The sequence below is a fragment of the Nansenia antarctica genome (genome assembly GCF_963989245.1).
Source record: "Nansenia antarctica genome assembly, chromosome: 1".
NCBI classification, from domain to species: domain Eukaryota; kingdom Metazoa; phylum Chordata; class Actinopteri; order Argentiniformes; family Microstomatidae; genus Nansenia; species Nansenia antarctica.
In genome coordinates this window covers 20,995,204-21,012,327 of record NC_137674.1, presented here as the reverse complement: position 1 = coordinate 21,012,327, position 17,124 = coordinate 20,995,204, and the positions used below count along the sequence as shown (strand labels likewise).

At 45.3% G+C, this 17,124-nt stretch overlaps 1 protein-coding gene across 1 annotated transcript in view; it reads right to left on the bottom strand.

Moving 5' to 3' along the window:
• The window catches only part of marchf5 (membrane-associated ring finger (C3HC4) 5), a 57,564-nt gene extending 42,244 nt beyond the window's left edge, over positions 1-15,320 (bottom strand). The window contains exons 1-2 of the mRNA XM_080535103.1: positions 14,951-15,320; positions 5,911-6,113 (exon numbers count right to left, since the gene is read on the bottom strand). Coding sequence (XP_080391229.1) covers positions 5,911-6,113; positions 14,951-14,994 — 247 coding nt within the window. The 5' untranslated portion in view covers positions 14,995-15,320. The remainder of the gene's footprint in view (positions 1-5,910; positions 6,114-14,950) is intronic.
• Between the last annotated feature and the right edge of the window lie 1,804 nt (positions 15,321-17,124).

The window sequence follows — 17,124 nt, the reverse complement described above, 5'->3', positions numbered from 1 at the left end:
TGTTTATTTAAAATAGGCTAAGTGCTACTTTTGAATTAGTTTTCCCCCAGATTGTATATGGGCTACCAGCTGTCAAGGCTAAAGTGCACTTTTACTTTTATTACTTCCTCTCCTATACCAGTAGTCAATGTTAAGAGGCACTTTTACATTTGAAAGTGTTTATTTATTTATTTTACATTTGAAAGTGTTTTTTGTTTATAGATATTTATATTGTTTATATTATATAATATACCAGTCATATTCTGGAATGAGTCTGAATGTCAAAGTTCCATAAGTATAAGCAAAATAAAGTAAAGCAACAGTTTGTAAATAAATAGTAGCATTTTCTCCTTATGCACAAAACACGTACAGAAACCGAACCTGTGACCCAAAAACCGAGGTTCATACCGAACCGTGGGCCACCCAAACCTTTGCACCCCTAATGCAGAGTGATTTAATGGCTTACATTTAGGGTGTGTACTCACTAGAACATTTAGGGGGTGTTCTCACTAGAACATTTGCTTCACTTGGAATCGGAGTTTAGGATAAAGTTCGCTTTGCTCTGCGTCGTTTGGAGCTGTGAAAAGGCGCATTCAAAGTCGCTCCCGGAGCAAAAATCCGTCGGATGCTCCGCTTGAAAAGGGTGGTTTCGCTCCAGTTAGAAACGACGCATCCATCACTTTGCTTCGCTTCGCTTTAGGTGAGAACGCTGCTCTAGGCAGTCCATAGGAAAAGAGCGGGACGAACGGGCAATTTTCAATTTTTCTGACCAATCAACTACCACGTCTGTTGCTTCGATTGCGTATGTTACTTCGTTTACATGAAGGGCTGTGAGAACACAAATCAGAGAAATAATTTATGCAACAATGTTGCAAACTCATCCACTTGCTCCGGGTCCTGATTCAGACTTTCATGTGAGAACATGACCTCACATTTGCTTACCAGGCGAAGGTTCTTCTCTCTGGGGAGGAACAGGCTGTCATGCTGGTCCACGTGCCTGCCACATCACAAGGTCTCTCCTCTCCTCACTTAATCTCTCTGTCTTTCTGACCATCTCCCCTTTCCTCTCTCTCTCTCTCTCTCTCTCTCTCTCTCTCTCTTGCTCTCTCTACAGCTAGATGTCTGTTCATAACAGCCAAGGGCATCAGTTCCTCTCTCCATCCCTGTGTCTTTGTCTCTGAGGACATCTGGGTGAGGGTCAGTACCCTGGTCTGGGGCTTCAGCCATCTCATCTCACCCTGTTCCCTTTGTCTTCCCTTGAGGGGAGATTAACCTGTCTGGGGTTGTACACACAACATCCCAGGTGGGAGCTTTTTCTCCACGTGGAAGAGGCCCTTGGAGACGCAAGCGCTTGGGTATTTGTGACGGGGTCTGGTGAAAAAGTCCTCAAGTAGGGCAAGGTTATTTTTCAGTTTGAGACAGATTATGAAATTGCAGATTGTACAATGGGGTTCTAAAATGTGGGCACCCCTAGTCAAAATGCCCTTTATAATTAATATCTAAGTGAAAAGAAGCAAACCTAACCTCTAGGGGTGTAACGGATCGCCCTCCACGGTTCGGCACTCATGTGTACCGCGGATCAATTGCAAAATGTAAACAAGTAATAATATTACTTAATATTAGTTAATATCTCTTGTAAATCACAATGTAGAGTTGCCATGAAAAGATAGACGCGACAGTTGCGTGCTTTGTTTTACTCTAAAGCGCAATGATAGGTTGATAATGCAAAAAAAAAAAGAATCTGTTGTTTACTCACTACACGTGAATCTGGGAATCCACAACAACAAGGCTGCGTTCGTAAGCTCTGGAATCTAATCCGCATTCAAGGAACGCCTCGTCCAAACAAATTACTTGGTCCCTTTATGACGTCGGACCCAGTGTGCGCTCCGGCACTCTCAAAGCGAATTTACGAACGCGGCCCAAGTGTATCATGGCGAGCTAGTTGTTCGGCGGAGAAGAACTCGAAATGCGTCCCTCGTCATTTAAATCCCATGTATGGGAGCACTTTGGCTTCTCTGTCAATTATGACGGGAGGCACGAAAAAGGTAGCTCGACAACTTCTGATAATGTAGGCATTTTTTTCATACCATGTTCAAAGGAAGGGTTCACTTTATTATTTAGTTAGAAGTGGCATAAAACATGTTTATTCGTCTGCTTTAAAGAGCCCAGTGATTCACTGCTGCAACCAGGCGCCTCCCTCTCTCATATTGCACTATAATTTAAGTTGAATGTGTATTTCAGTATAATACTGTATGTAATGTTTGAGTGTAGAATATGTTATATATATATATTACCAGTTGACATCTTGAATGTTGTTGGTTTTTTTCACATAATAAAAGTGGTGTTTTTACAGAATTTAAGGAAAAAGCAGTTTTTATAAAAATAAAAAATATTTTTGTGTTGATCCGAAAAATGATCCGATCCGTGACTCAAAAAACGTGACACGATCCGATCTGTGAGTTAGGTGATCCGTTACACCCCTACTAACCTCTAATTGTATAAAGTTAAACATGGCACATTTCAACACATTTTAAAGCAAGATTAATTTTTATTTTTAACTTTTTACAGTTTAAAAATAATAAAACAAGGAAAAAGGCCTTGTGCAAAAGTTTGGGAACCCTGTCAGCTAGTACTTTGTAACTCCTCCTCGGGCAACTATAACAGCTTGCAAACACCTTGGTCTGGGCCTTAGTAATCATCGTCTCAAAAGGTAACAAAGAATAATCCAAAAGGGTTCCCAAACTTTTGCACAGGGCCCTTTTCCTTTTTATCATTTAAGAAAATAAAAAGAAACCCTGCTTTAAAATTTGCAGAAAGGTGTCATGTTTAACTTTGTACCATTTAGTGTTCAGGTTTGCTTTCAATCACTTGGAGATTAATTTTTGCATCCCACTGTATGTCAAATGATGACAACAACATGCAACTGTTAATGACCCACTGGTTCCTGGTTGCCTTCACTGCCCACTACACCCTCATTAGACTACACTACACCCTCATTAGACTACACTACACCCTCATTAGACTACACTACACCCTCATTAGTACACTACACCCTCATTAGACTACACTACACCCTCATTAGATGCAGTTAGTACTCCACCCTCATTAGATGCAGTTAGTACTCCACCCTCATTAGATGCAGTTAGTACTACACCCTCATTAGATGCAGAGTGATTTAACGGCGTACCAGGTAAAGGTACTTGCATACGTACCAGGTAAAGGTACTTACATACGTACCAGGTAAAGGTACTTACATACGTACCAGGTAAAGGTACTTGCATTACGTACCAGGTAAAGGTACTTACATACGTACCAGGTAAAGGTACTTGCATACGTACCAGGTAAAGGTACTTACATACGTACCAGGTAACGGTACTTACATACGTACCAGGTAACGGTACTTACATACGTACCAGGTAAAGGTACTTACATACGTACCAGGTAAAGGTACTTACATACGTACCAGGTAAAGGTACTTACATACGTACCAGGTAACGGTACTTACATACGTACCAGGTAAAGGTACTTACATACGTACCAGGTAACGGTACTTACATACGTACCAGGTAACGGTACTTACATACGTACCAGGTAAAGGTACTTACATACGTACCAGGTAAAGGTACTTACATACGTACCAGGTAAAGTACTTTATTTATAAAACTACTATTTTTCCCCATGGAGTTTCCACTTACGTTCCCTCCATCACTATGACCTGACATGTCGATCTGTATCATCTGTATCTCTAACATGCAGAGACAAAGTCCTACACAAACAGAAAGGGCTGTGTTTACTTGATGACTAAGTGCCAGTGTTTGGGAACAATCAGTGACCCTGTCACTCTGACGTGTTGGGATAATTGCATCGGGGCGCCTCCCTCGCCCTCTCCAGCATGCCATTTGCCAGTCACTCTCCATTGAGCACAGCAGGATCATGCGAGGGTGCCCTGCTGTTCCTGATTTAAAGGGTGTATTTACCAGACGCGCCACTTAACCTACGCTAGGTCTGGAGTAAACAAACAGGCAGAGTAGAAGACAAGCAGAATGACTTGAAGAGCTCCTGGTCATTTAGACTCAGGGACACTGATACTGTGTCTCACTGATACTGTGTCTCACTGTTACTGTGTCTCACTGATACTGTGTCTCACTGTTACTGTGTCTCACTGTTACTGTGTCTCACTGTTACTGTGTCTCACTGTTACTGTGTCTCACTGATACTGTGTCTCACTGATACTGTGTCTCACTGTTACTGTGTCTCACTGTTACTGTGTCTCACTGTTACTGTGTCTCACTGATACTGTGTCTCACTGTTACTGTGTCTCACTGATACTGTGTCTCACTGTTACTGTGTCTCACTGTTACTGTGTCTCACTGTTACTGTGTCTCACTGATACTGTGTCTCACTGTTACTGTGTCTCACTGTTACTGTGTCTCACTGATACTGTGTCTCACTGTTACTGTGTCTCACTGTTACTGTGTCTCACTGTTACTGTGTCTCACTGATACTGTGTCTCACTGTTACTGTGTCTCACTGTTACTGTGTCTCACTGATACTGTGTCTCACTGTTACTGTGTCTCACTGATACTGTGTCTCACTGTTACTGTGTCTCACTGATACTGTGTCTCACTGTTACTGTGTCTCACTGATACTGTGTCTCACTGTTACTGTGTCTCACTGTTACTGTGTCTCACTGTTACTGTGTCTCACTGATACTGTGTCTCACTGTTACTGTGTCTCACTGTTACTGTGTCTCACTGTTACTGTGTCTCACTGTTACTGTGTCTCACTGATACTGTGTCTCACTGTTACTGTGTCTCACTGTTACTGTGTCTCACTGTTACTGTGCAAAAGTTATTAGGCCAGGGAGCTCTGAAAAGTGTCCTCCTCTGAGCATTTCGGTATCAATTTACATGGACAATTGCCTTTGAGTGCCACCGAAACACAAGGTTAGTTTGAGCAGATAAGACAGTTCTTAGGCTCAATGCCATCTTCGTTTTGTAGACTAGCTGGCACACAATTTCAGTACACACAAAAAAATGACACAAACGTTCTTCACAGAAGGCCTGATCAAATCATTAAAAAAAAGTTTGGAAACGTTATTCGGTCGATTATTCCTCCCCTTTAATAATACCAATTGGTATTGTATTTTATATCGTCCGATATCTCACTGCATTGAGATTGCCTTCAATGATAAGACAAGTTATGACAGAGGACAGAAGAATAGTGCAGGGGATTTTGGCACATTTTTGTTGGGCCGCTACCCACACATTTAGCTGTGTTGCTCATTCCACGAATGCATGATCCTTGCAAGTTGTACCTTGTTGTAAAGGTGACTAATCAGGCCTTCATACCGTCTTTCTAACGGTATAAAATACAATGCCATTTGGTATTATTAAAGGGGAGAAATAATCGACCGAAATAACGTTTCCGAACTTTTTATGAGTTTACTATATTCATCTCCCACCTCCTAATTCCTAATCTCCGGCCCCTGACGCCCCCCCAGCCCTGTGGTGTCATACCCACCCAGCCCCCCTGTCCTGTGGTGTCATACCCACCCACCCACCCACCCCCCCTGTCCTGTGGTGTCATACCCAGCCCCCTGACACCACCCCCCCCAGCCCCCCCTGTCCTGTGGTGTCATACCCAGCCCCCTGACACCCCCCCCAGCCCCCCTGTCCTGTGGTGTCATACCCAGCCCCCTGACACCCCCCCCAGCCCCCCCTGTCCTGTGGTGTCATACCCAGCCCCCTGACACCCCCCCCCCCTGTCCTGTGGTGTCATACCCAGCCCCCTGACACCCCCCCCAGCCCCCCCTGTCCTGTGGTGTCATACCCAGCCCCCTGACACCCCCCCCCCAGCCCCCCCTGTCCTGTGGTGTCATACCCAGCCCCCTGACACCCCCCCAGCCCCCCCTGTCCTGTGGTGTCATACCCAGTTTGGGGAAGACGATGAGGTACTCAGCGTTGCATTGTGGGCAGGCCACACGGGCCGTGCTGTTGCCCCTCTGCTTCTCGTCCACCCAGCGCTGGAGACACGCCTGGTGCACCCACTTAGTGCTGCCACGGCAACGGCACGGACGCACCCACTCCGCCATGCGGTCGTCCTCGTCTGTGGCGAAGCACACCCAGCAGCTCCTGAAACAAACACACACACACAGGCAGGGTTAGAGTCTGAAACACACACACACACACACAGGCAGGGTTAGTCTGAAACACATACACACACACACACACACACACACACACACACACACACACACACAGGCAGGGTTAGTCTGAAACACATACACACACACAGGCAGGGTTAGAGTCTGAAACACACACACACACACAGGCAGGGTTAGAGTCTGAAACACACACACACAGTTGGAGTCTGAAACACACACTTACACACACACACACACACACACACACACACACACACACACACACACAGAGGGAGGGTTGGAGTCTGAAACAAACACACACACACACACACACACAGGCAGGGTTGGAGTCTGAAACACACACACACACACACACACACACACACACACACACACACACACACAGGCAGGGTCGGAGTCTGAAACACACACAGGCAGGGTCGGAGTCTGAAACACACACAGGCAGGGTCGGAGTCTGAAACACACACACAGGCAGGGTCGGAGTCTGAAACACACACACAGGCAGGGTCAGAGTCTGAAACACATACAGGCAGGGTTGGAGGTTTGGTACCATTGAACAAAGACTGGGAATGTTCGTCTGACAATGAATAAATGCTTGCGTGTCTGGGGTTTGTATTCATTCATTATGTGACCTTCCTCATGTAAACACGGGAGCAACCAAACACACGTAAACTGTTCTCAGAGAAGGGGCCGAGGGCAGACAGAGTCTTGGCCATCGACCGATATGTGACAATTGCCGAGATGGGGACCTATTAATCAAACCCAGTCACATATAATGACAGCAGTGGCTACAATAGGACAGAATGGGACTCGTATGTTTGAGATGAGCATTGTGGTTTTGGGTTGAAGCCATCTTCTCCGAAAATGTCTCTTTCTCCGAAGGTTTTAGACCTGTTTCTCTTGACACTGTAGCTTTGCAAATTTGAATTCAACAGACCCAAAATGCCAGTGGTCTTCCTCATGACACAGAAAAGCAATGTTCTAACAGACGCTAGAACATGTTCTGAAAGACTGAGGCCTTGTCCACATGGAGACGAATTTGGGTGTATCTGCCAACCGCGTTCTGGGAGCCTGAAGACGCTATTTTTTTTAAACCGGGTCCCAGAGTGAACAAATCTGAAGACGCCACCCTTGTATGTCCGTCTTTACAAGCCATACGCATCTTTCCTGAACCGATGACGCCATAGCCCCACCTCTCCCTTAACCCGCATGCGCTAACCCAGCCAACAACAACGGCGCCTTACAGGGTTGTTGCATTTGTGATTGTTCATCGCGCAAGTTTTGCGCACGCTCTATTCTTCTTCTCTGTATCTGGTGTAACTTGTGGCGGCATTTCAGCGGTTTCGTTTGGACGCACATATTTCTTGAGACGACTTTGGTTTTTACGGAAAACTTTTTTTTAAATGAAAAAGAAAAAGATGGGTTCTGTCTCCGTGTGGATGTGGCCTGAACGGTCATGTCCCTTCTTGTGACATTCAGGCTGATGTTGTGTTGGGTTAGCCTAGCTCTCCTACTACCCTACTAAGTGCTCCCAGTTTCTCTCACAGAGAACGCTGGGTTCCATCCATGTGAGGGGCTTGTTCACATGTACCTCTGTTGCTAGGCGATCTGAGATAACGACTGTTTGGAACCTGTTTCCAGTCTGTCCGTATGGCATTTACATTCTCATCTCCATAATTACCCTGAACCTTGGACGGTTGGCATTTCTACGGCTGAATAAAACAATGATTAATCTCCACCTCCCATATAATCGGAGCATAAATTCAATGAGAGGAGACAGGGGACATGTTCAGTTTTGAGATTTTCTACATTTTGGATAAAGTTCAATAAGAGAATGTGATTAAATGTTAAACAGGTTTCATTTTCAGAAAGTTTTCATAAAAAAATAAAAAAATGACAGATTTGTGAGTCATTTTCATAATAGGGGACCTTTAAACATCAGCCAGGTTTGACCTGAAACATACAATTTTAGCCTAATGACAAAATAACATGTCTTTGCTACAATATAACACTGCCTCTTTAAGACCTCAGTCAGACCTCAGCCAGCCAGTGAGTCTATCTCGTGTTGAACAGCACAGCTGTAAGCTAGTTGACCTACAAAATATGAAATCTAAACTAACTCAGATTCCTTACATTGAATACTCTCTCTTGCTACCATTGTAGGCAAGGCATTCATGTGCTGCTAGTCACACTATGTCACAATAAAGTACTCATGTTTAGTATTCGGTTGACAATCCTTTGCATGCAATAACTGCCTGAAGTCTGTGACCTATTGACCTCACCCAGACACTGGGTATATTCTCTAGTGATGCTCTGCCAGGCCTCGACTACAGCCATTTTCAGTTGTTGTTTGTTTTGAGGTATGTTTGCCTTATGTTCCCTCTTCAGCAAAGTAAATGCATGTTCAATTGGATTTAAATCTGGACACTGACATGGTCACTCTAGAACTTTCCACTTTTTGACCCTGAAAAACTCTCTAGTTGCTAGGGCAGTATGTTAAAACTCTCTAGTTGCTAGGGCAGTATGTTAAAACTCTCTAGTTGCTAGGGCAGTATGTTTGGGGTCATTGTCATGTATGATTAAGCTCCCTCGTCCAATGACACTGGAAGCATTTGCTTGTAAGCAGACGATATGTTTCTACGTTGTTTCTGTACACTTCAGAATTCATTCTGTTGATGACATCATCCATTAAGACAAGTGAGCCAGTTCCTGTACAGTTCCATAGACACTCCAGTGGTAACACCTTTCAAGTGGTAACGTCTTTAACCAAAATAAGTCAACACCCAGCTGATTGGACGACATCCTGTGCTTACCCATTTTTGCACCCCACCGTATGAATGGGATTGTGATTATTGAATCCCATAATATCCCCATGTATAATTCAACTTGCCTGCTCCCAAGCCTGAATAATGGATGGCAAATCTTTGGGCCTCTGTCATCATCCTCAACTCTGGGTGTGCTCTGTTACTGAGGCGGAGGAGGGGGGGGGGGGCTGTGCCGACTCTCCTTTTTCAGGGCCGTAACATCAGGCCCCTAGCCGGGCCGCTAGCTCAGGTACCAGGCTGGTTTTTCCATCCTCCACCAGTGAATAAAACATGACCACATGGGAGAAGCTCACTGGAGCTTAGGGGTCCAGCCTCTCAGATAACGTGGGCCAGCGAAGGAGGGGCGGGGCCACCAGGCGATAGAAACCTTAATCGTCCTTTCTCTACTTAACTACCCACCATACCAATCTTCTCCCACTACTGCCCTCTCTCTTCTCCTCCCCTCCACTACTGTCCTCTCCCTTCTCCTCCCCTCCACTACTGTCCTCTCCCTTCTCCTCCCCTCCACTACGGTCCTCTCTCTTCTCCTCCCCTCCACTACTGGATTGGGCTGTCCACAGATTGGAACACTACAGGGCTTACATCTTCTGTGTCTTTTTAGCCCGAAAAGATCCCAGAGGTTCCTCCATCAGAACAGGAGAGGTTTTTTCCTGCAGTACTTCCCTTTCTTCCTCCAGACCCACAGCATGTAATCACAGAGAGCAGAATGGTAAAATGGTAAATGGACTGCACTTACATAGTGCCTTTATCCAAAGCACTTTACAACGGCCTCTCATTCACCCATTCACACACACATTCACACACCAATGGCGGCAAGCTACTATGCAAGGCGCCGGCCCGCTCACTGGGAGCAATTTGTCTTGCCCAAGGACACTTCGACATGTGGCCAGCCGGGGCTCGAACGGCCGATCTGCCGACCTTGCGATCATTAGACGGCGGCTCTACCTCCTGCACCACAGCCACCCCATAATGTTTTGGGTGACGGTTCTAATAGCCTGTTAGCACAAGGCCACGTGAATATGAGCTGGGCTGGGGGGGTGAACAAAAGGCCCAGGGGTAAGAGATCGGTTGAACATGAGCTGGGGGGGGGGGGGGGGGGGGCAGCGGTCGGAGGAGGGGAGATTAAATGGGAGGATGCTGATTGGGGACGGCGGACGGACCTCTCCGCAGGAGCACGGCCGCGGCAGACAAAAGCCCCAACGCGGGCGCTCTCCGAGATTCGCTGGCTCCTGTTCCCCGTAACCCGGCCCATCCACATGACCAGGGCCCGATACAACAGCAACCGAAACGCTATCTTCCCCCTGAAACCCTAACCCCCCAGCTCACTGACACATCCGGCCCTGTGCAAGCGCGTGGAGCGTACACAAACACTTAAACCCCCCCGAGTAACAAACACACTAGGCTAACACACTCATTCTTATTTGACCGAATCAAACAAAAAAATCACCTGGCGTTTCAATCGCAAAGGTCATTAGACAGCTGTTTCCATGGAAACGGCATAGAGCTCTCAATATGCAGCGACAGCTCAGCTTGCCTCACTAGAGCAAGGTGACCTGTTGTGTTCCACAGGCTAATTGAACACTTAGGCCTAAGTGGGCAGATTCCATTTTGGCAACGAGCTCAAGCAGGGCGTTTCATCCTTTTTATGTATTAAAAAAGCTTACTGCATTTTGAAAAATCACTCCATGTCCAGACCTACTCGCCAGCATAGCAACAGTCCGTCCTATTGGATCGTTGTGTTCGTAAGAATCCAATCACCAGGGAGAACCCAGGATTTGGAGAAGAGCTACAAAAAAAGCACCACGTCTCTCACTAGATCACATTTCCACATCTTTACTTTATATATTTTGGCGATTTGTGGAAAAGAAAATGGTGTAGCCTAATAAAAGTGTAAAATATACACAAATGGTGGGAAAGGAAGATGCTTACTGTGTAGAGATGAGTGAGACAGGCGTGGCGTACTGTGTAGAGATGAGTGAGACAGGCATGGCGTACTGTGTAGAGATGAGTGAGACAGGCGTGGTGTACTGTGTAGAGATGAGTGAGACAGGCATGGTGTACTGTGTAGAGATGAGTGAGACAGGCGTGGCGTACTGTGTAGAGAGGAGTGAGACAGGCGTGGCGTACTGTGTAGAGATGAGTGAGACAGGCATGGCGTACTGTGTAGAGATGAGTGAGACAGGCATGGCGTACTGTGTAGAGATGAGTGAGACAGGCGTGGCGTACTGTGTAGAGAGGAGTGAGACAGGCGTGGCGTACTGTGTAGAGATGAGTGAGACAGGCATGGCGTACTGTGTAGAGATGAGTGAGACAGGCATGGCGTACTGTGTAGAGATGAGTGAGACAGGCAATGGCGTACTGTGTAGAGATGAGTGAGACAGGCATGGCGTACTGTGTAAAGATGAGTGAGACAGGCAATGGCGTACTGTGTAGAGATGAGTGAGACAGGCATGGCGTACTGTGTAGAGATGAGTGAGACAGGCAATGGCGTACTGTGTAGAGATGAGTGAGACAGGCATGGCGTACTGTGTAGAGATGAGTGAGACAGGCAATGGCGTACTGTGTAGAGATGAGTGAGACAGGCATGGCGTACTGTGTAAAGATGAGTGAGACAGGCATGGCGTACTGTGTAGAGATGAGTGAGACAGGCAATGGCGTACTGTGTAAAGATGAGTGAGACAGGCATGGCGTACTGTGTAGAGATGAGTGAGACAGGCATGGCGTACTGTGTAAAGATGAGTGAGACAGGCAATGGCGTACTGTGTAGAGATGAGTGAGACAGGCGTGGCGTACTGTGTAAAGATGAGTGAGACAGGCATGGCGTACTGTGTAGAGATGAGTGAGACAGGCGTGGCGTACTGTGTAGAGAGGAGTGTGACAGGCATGGCGTACTGTGTAGAGATGAGGGAGACAGGCATGGCGTAGAGATGTAGATGAGTGAGACAGGCATGGCGTACTGTGTAGAGATGAGTGAGACAGGTGTGGCGTACTGTGTAGAGATGAGTGAGACAGGCATGGCGTACTTTCTCATGGTCTCAAGTCAGACTCCTGGTTCTAAGCAGGGCCTAAGCCGCTCCACAAAGGCTCCTTTCATCCAGCAGCGGTCACGTGACTGTGGGAAACTGGAGGTTCCGCAGCACAAAAGGCGAAGCACAGGAGCGCCGGATCCCGGCCCGCAAAGTCTTCAATGAAGGTTAGGGTCTGGGGGCTTCTGCAGGACTGACTACCTCCACTGCCTCTTCCTGAACTACACGACAAACAAACCTGGGCTGACTCCACTGCAGAAACAAACAAGCTGGCTCAGCTACCCCCATGAAACACATTACCAGGCCCACTCCATAACAATCAAAAACACCTACTACTCCATTTGACTGTTTGGCTGGTGGATCGGAGCCCGTTAACCCAACAGTCTAACAAACGACAGACAGAAATTGAAAGGAGTTCCACATTCAGGTTGTGTATGAGCCAGTGAAAGGTCCAACGCGTTGATGAAGTGTATCTCCCTCCGATGTTCTTGAAACACTGCGTTGCATGGAGAGCCAGCTGCCAGTGGCAGGCCTAGATAAGAGCCTATGGAGCCATGTGTTTGTCACTGATAGAGCTGGGTACACAACCGCCTAAAGCCAGGGGGCATCTTCTGGCTATCAGTCTCTTCAAACAGAGCCTGGGTTGTTTGCACTTGAGCCCTGCTGCATGGCAGCCATGTACCACAATGATATTGGGGCAGTACATTGATAAACGTGATGTAGGCTACATGATATAGGCTACTACAGCGGTTAGACAGCCAAGACGAGCCCTCTGCATGGGCTGTGTCTGAGCTCAACAGGAACCCAAACATGTTGAAGAATAAGAAACAAAAAGTGGCCACAGCATTACAAGCACTCCTTTCACAAACAGTTCAAGACAACACTAGAAAAGGAAAATAGTGTTACAGGATCGGGTCTAACGGCAAGCTTCTGCAATCAAAGCATGTCAATCCCAAACTAACCTTAGCGCAGAAGCTCAGTTACAGCTAATGAAGGAAGTTTCTGGGCAGAAGGAAATCATTGCTGCCACACAAACAGCCTTAGAGGACATCTGCAGCTTTAGTGAAAGTGCAGACAGCTTATGATTGATTACTTATTAGAAACATGCATTAAGAGGTCTGAACACACTTTTTTGGGATAGACCAACACAGCCAGACACACAAAGGCAGGAGGATAGACTATCTGTTACAGTAAGGTTCCCCTTAGTGCCAGTTCACAAGTTAACCACTTATACAACAGCTCACGGTGATGCACCAAGGCACAGGGCTCGACATTAAGGCTTGTCCGCTTGTCCGGGACAAGTACATTTTATGTTCGGACAAGGTGGACTTCCTCCTGCACTTGTCCGACAGACATGGTGTTTGAAGCCTTTGCATGAAATCTTCGGTTAAATGTAAAAAAAAAAAAAAATCACTTAGTCAAGTCTCGAACACGCAACCTTTGGAACTCTCGCTGGCTGCCTTAACCACTGCGCCAGCCAGACCGCTGTGATGACAGCAATGCAAGTTGAGACAATAACTTTTTTTTTTTTTACACTCTTTTATTTATTGATCTATCGATCTCACACTTTCAAAATATCAAGTTATCTATCGATCGATCACACTTTCAAAATATCAAATTATCTATCTATCACACAGTCAACCTATCCATCTATCTATCTCGTGTGAAGTGGGAACTAATATTTCCTAAAAGAGGAACTGTCGTTCGGGATGTAGTTTCCGCCTGTGAGCCTTTTTTGACGTGTGTCTTACTTTAGCCAGTGTTTTAGCCTGGTCGCGACCAGGCTAATTATATCTGACTCAGAAGGAGCTCAACCAAGCAGCGAATTATTTGAGCCACATTGATGGGATGGAACCGAACGCAAGCTAACATTATCGAGGCTTAGAACTTTATCGAGGCTTAGAAGATAATCGACCTTAGTGGAATGGGCCCCTGGTCAGAGTAGCAGAAAAAACAACATCACATTAAATGCACATTGCAGAATTGAATATCAACAAATCAACCAATTTAACAGTTTCAAAGAAAAACAGGATGGTAAGTCTAACCATAACAAACCATGGAGTCAGACATAACATAATGTTAGCCTGTGTGTTGATTGGTCATGTGATCACTCGTGTTTATGTTCGATTCATCACGTTGTTCTTTAACCATTTGAAGTTTGGGAATACAATTCTTAGCCCATCCTCTACTCGTAAGTGTTTTTTATTTCCAATTCTTCACTGTTGCCACATCTGTTTTGCGGTGACACTCTATTCCAATGTATATGGATGTGATCACCTCAAAACAAAAGGTCCTGACAGTCACCTCGATGGGACGTGTTGTCTTGCGATATGTCACATGCAAACACTTTGACACACTGAGACACATGTGTTCAGGATATGATCCACCAGGCATGTTCATTCATTCAACTGTAAATAGGTACACATTTCATTCAAGGTAACCCAGACAACCCATTTAGCTCTGGTCCACACTTAGCTAACGTATTGACTTGATGCTTATGTGTAACGTCTTGGGCGTCATTCAACCCAGGGAGCATGGAGGATGATAGATCTCAGGCAGGGAGGGGAAAGCAGTCAAAGCAAGTAGTTCATAGATCAGCAATGTCTAACGCAATGATTTATCTATATATACAGGCCTACACATGTCTGGTGTAGCGACACACCTCTCACATCACATCAGCATCACTTCGAGTCAGTCGTCCAGCTTGTTGTCAACCACACAGCCATGCTAGCTAACGTTTGCATCTAAGACTGACACTGCTAGATTAAATAGCTAGCTATCTCGATTTCCAAAAGGTAATATTAGATATTCTTGGTAAAACATGAAGGTTATTTCATACTGTTGACACGCTGTCGTGTATGTTGAGGGCTTGAGGCAGTTGCAATGTCAGTTAGCTAGCAGGCTAGTCACAACGTAAAGCTTAGTAACAGGTTGCCAACAACAACTCGACTCACCTGTCCAAATTCTGTTGCATTACCACCGCCCCGAGTTCCGCCATAATCGCAAAGAAGTTGAAAAACACCCCAATACACAACAGTCAAGTTACACTCGATGATGGGAGTGTTGCTAACTAGGGCGCTGCCTGTCAGGCCTGTTGTGACACGGACTGTCTGAGCTAGGTTGACTTAGCGTTGGCTTGCTACTGGCTAATCAAATCAGTTGTGGCTCACCGAAATCTATTATCGCTAACGTTTTAGCTTAGGTGAACGTCGAAAATAATAAATAATTCCTTTGCAATCATGATCATTGTTAGTTTAATTCTCGTATGATACGTGACATGCGGTATGAATTGAGTTCACATCGGTTAATGCTTTAATTTGTCATGAAAAGAATCGCACCGGTGTGACCACTTGACTCTGTTGACTAGCCTGTCTCTGCGAGGTAACGCGACGGGCCGCAGTGACGTCATCAACAATAACAAGCGTGTCAGAAGCAGAGATCACACATGTCGCAAGACACTTGGGATATGTAGTTCGAGCGAATGTGCTCTCCTTCATGTGGCCAAAACATAATACAGTTTATGTTCTAAATGTAATAATAAGTATATGGTTCTAACCCGTGCCGACGCCGGATCTACGGGCACCAAGTCATCTTGGTGAAGACGAACATGAAAATCCATATATATGGCTACAAAATACTTCGTATTACGGTAGGCTCCTACATATTTAGCTGTCTTTCAAATGTAGCCCGCATGCATAAGTTAATTCCGTCATAGAGTCAATGACTGTGCTGTCATAGAGTAAATTCTGCTGTCATTAGAGTAAATTATTGTACATTTCCCCCCCTGATAACATTAGATGCTATGTGTTAATTGTTCCAATCAATTGCCTAGCACAGCATGTGATGTTGCAGAAAATAAGCCCAGCCTTATGACATGTGGCTATGAGTAGATTACCCTCGTTGTTCCATACTTGATTTCTATGAAAAACGCAAAAAAATAAAATAAATAACAGAACAGATACATTGGCTCTGATACTGCAAACTTTGCGTTCTGGACGAGTTAGCCTACACAGAAAAACTACAACTCCCCTACCTCCCCTGTCTCATCCATGCGCTGCAGTCAATCAGCTGTTGAAGCAACTGCTGACCACATCGGCCAGGGCAGCTCATTTGTCTGATCTAAATCCAGAGGGAGGCCAACAAGAAATAGCCTTTTTTTTTTTACACAGTCCCAAAAGGTGAACGAAAAGGTAAGTTCTGTTTCATGTTTACACCGAAGACAGACACGGTGTGCAATGCTGTTGTCCTATTTGTTTAGGGGGGGGGGGGGGGGTTCTGTTGTGTATTAAGGGGTCACGAATGTATCTAAACACTCTTTATGAATGTATGGAATATCTTGTAACACTGGGGAAATACCACAGCCCTAATTTGTGTAGGCGTATTGTTTTTTTGGGGGGTTTAGACTGATAAGCTTCCCCCTATACTGTAATGACCTTGAATAGGCATGTTTGCATCGAAGAGAAGATTGTGGCTGGAAACGCGGTGCAGTTGGCTATGATAAACCTTCTGTAGTAGAGATAATATGTATAATATAATATTATATATTATAATATATATAATATATGTTCTGGAGTACCTCACACTGATACAGCAAACCTTAATCATGCACTTGAGCAATCGAATTTGACCCAAACAGCACGTGTATAGGGTTGCTATAACTAAATGCCATTCAATGCGGCTTTATTATAGCCCACACTAGGTGAGCTTAGAATTATAAGGTTCTATCTCCGTTTAGGGTAGTTCAGAGATATTGAGCGTCAAAGTTTTTTACATTCCATTATGCTTTGTGAGATGGAACATTTGTATTTTATGAATTACTAAGTCAAAAATGTCAACATTTTTAAAAACAACACCACACAGGCATTAATAAACACCTAATGGATCAGATTATGTAAAAAAACTCAATTTTGACAAAAATGGAGATAGAACTTTATAATTCTAACGTCACGACTAGACTATGCATACACAGTTCTTCCCCTAGAAGTTGGGGTTCATCATTGAAATGGCCAAGCAGCAGTGTGTGGGCCATGTCTATGTAGCGTTTGGTTCATTAGGGCGCGTTCAGACACTGTCTGTCTGTCAGAAAAGGATGAAGCAACTGTTTTCCTATAGTGCTCGGCCGAGGGGC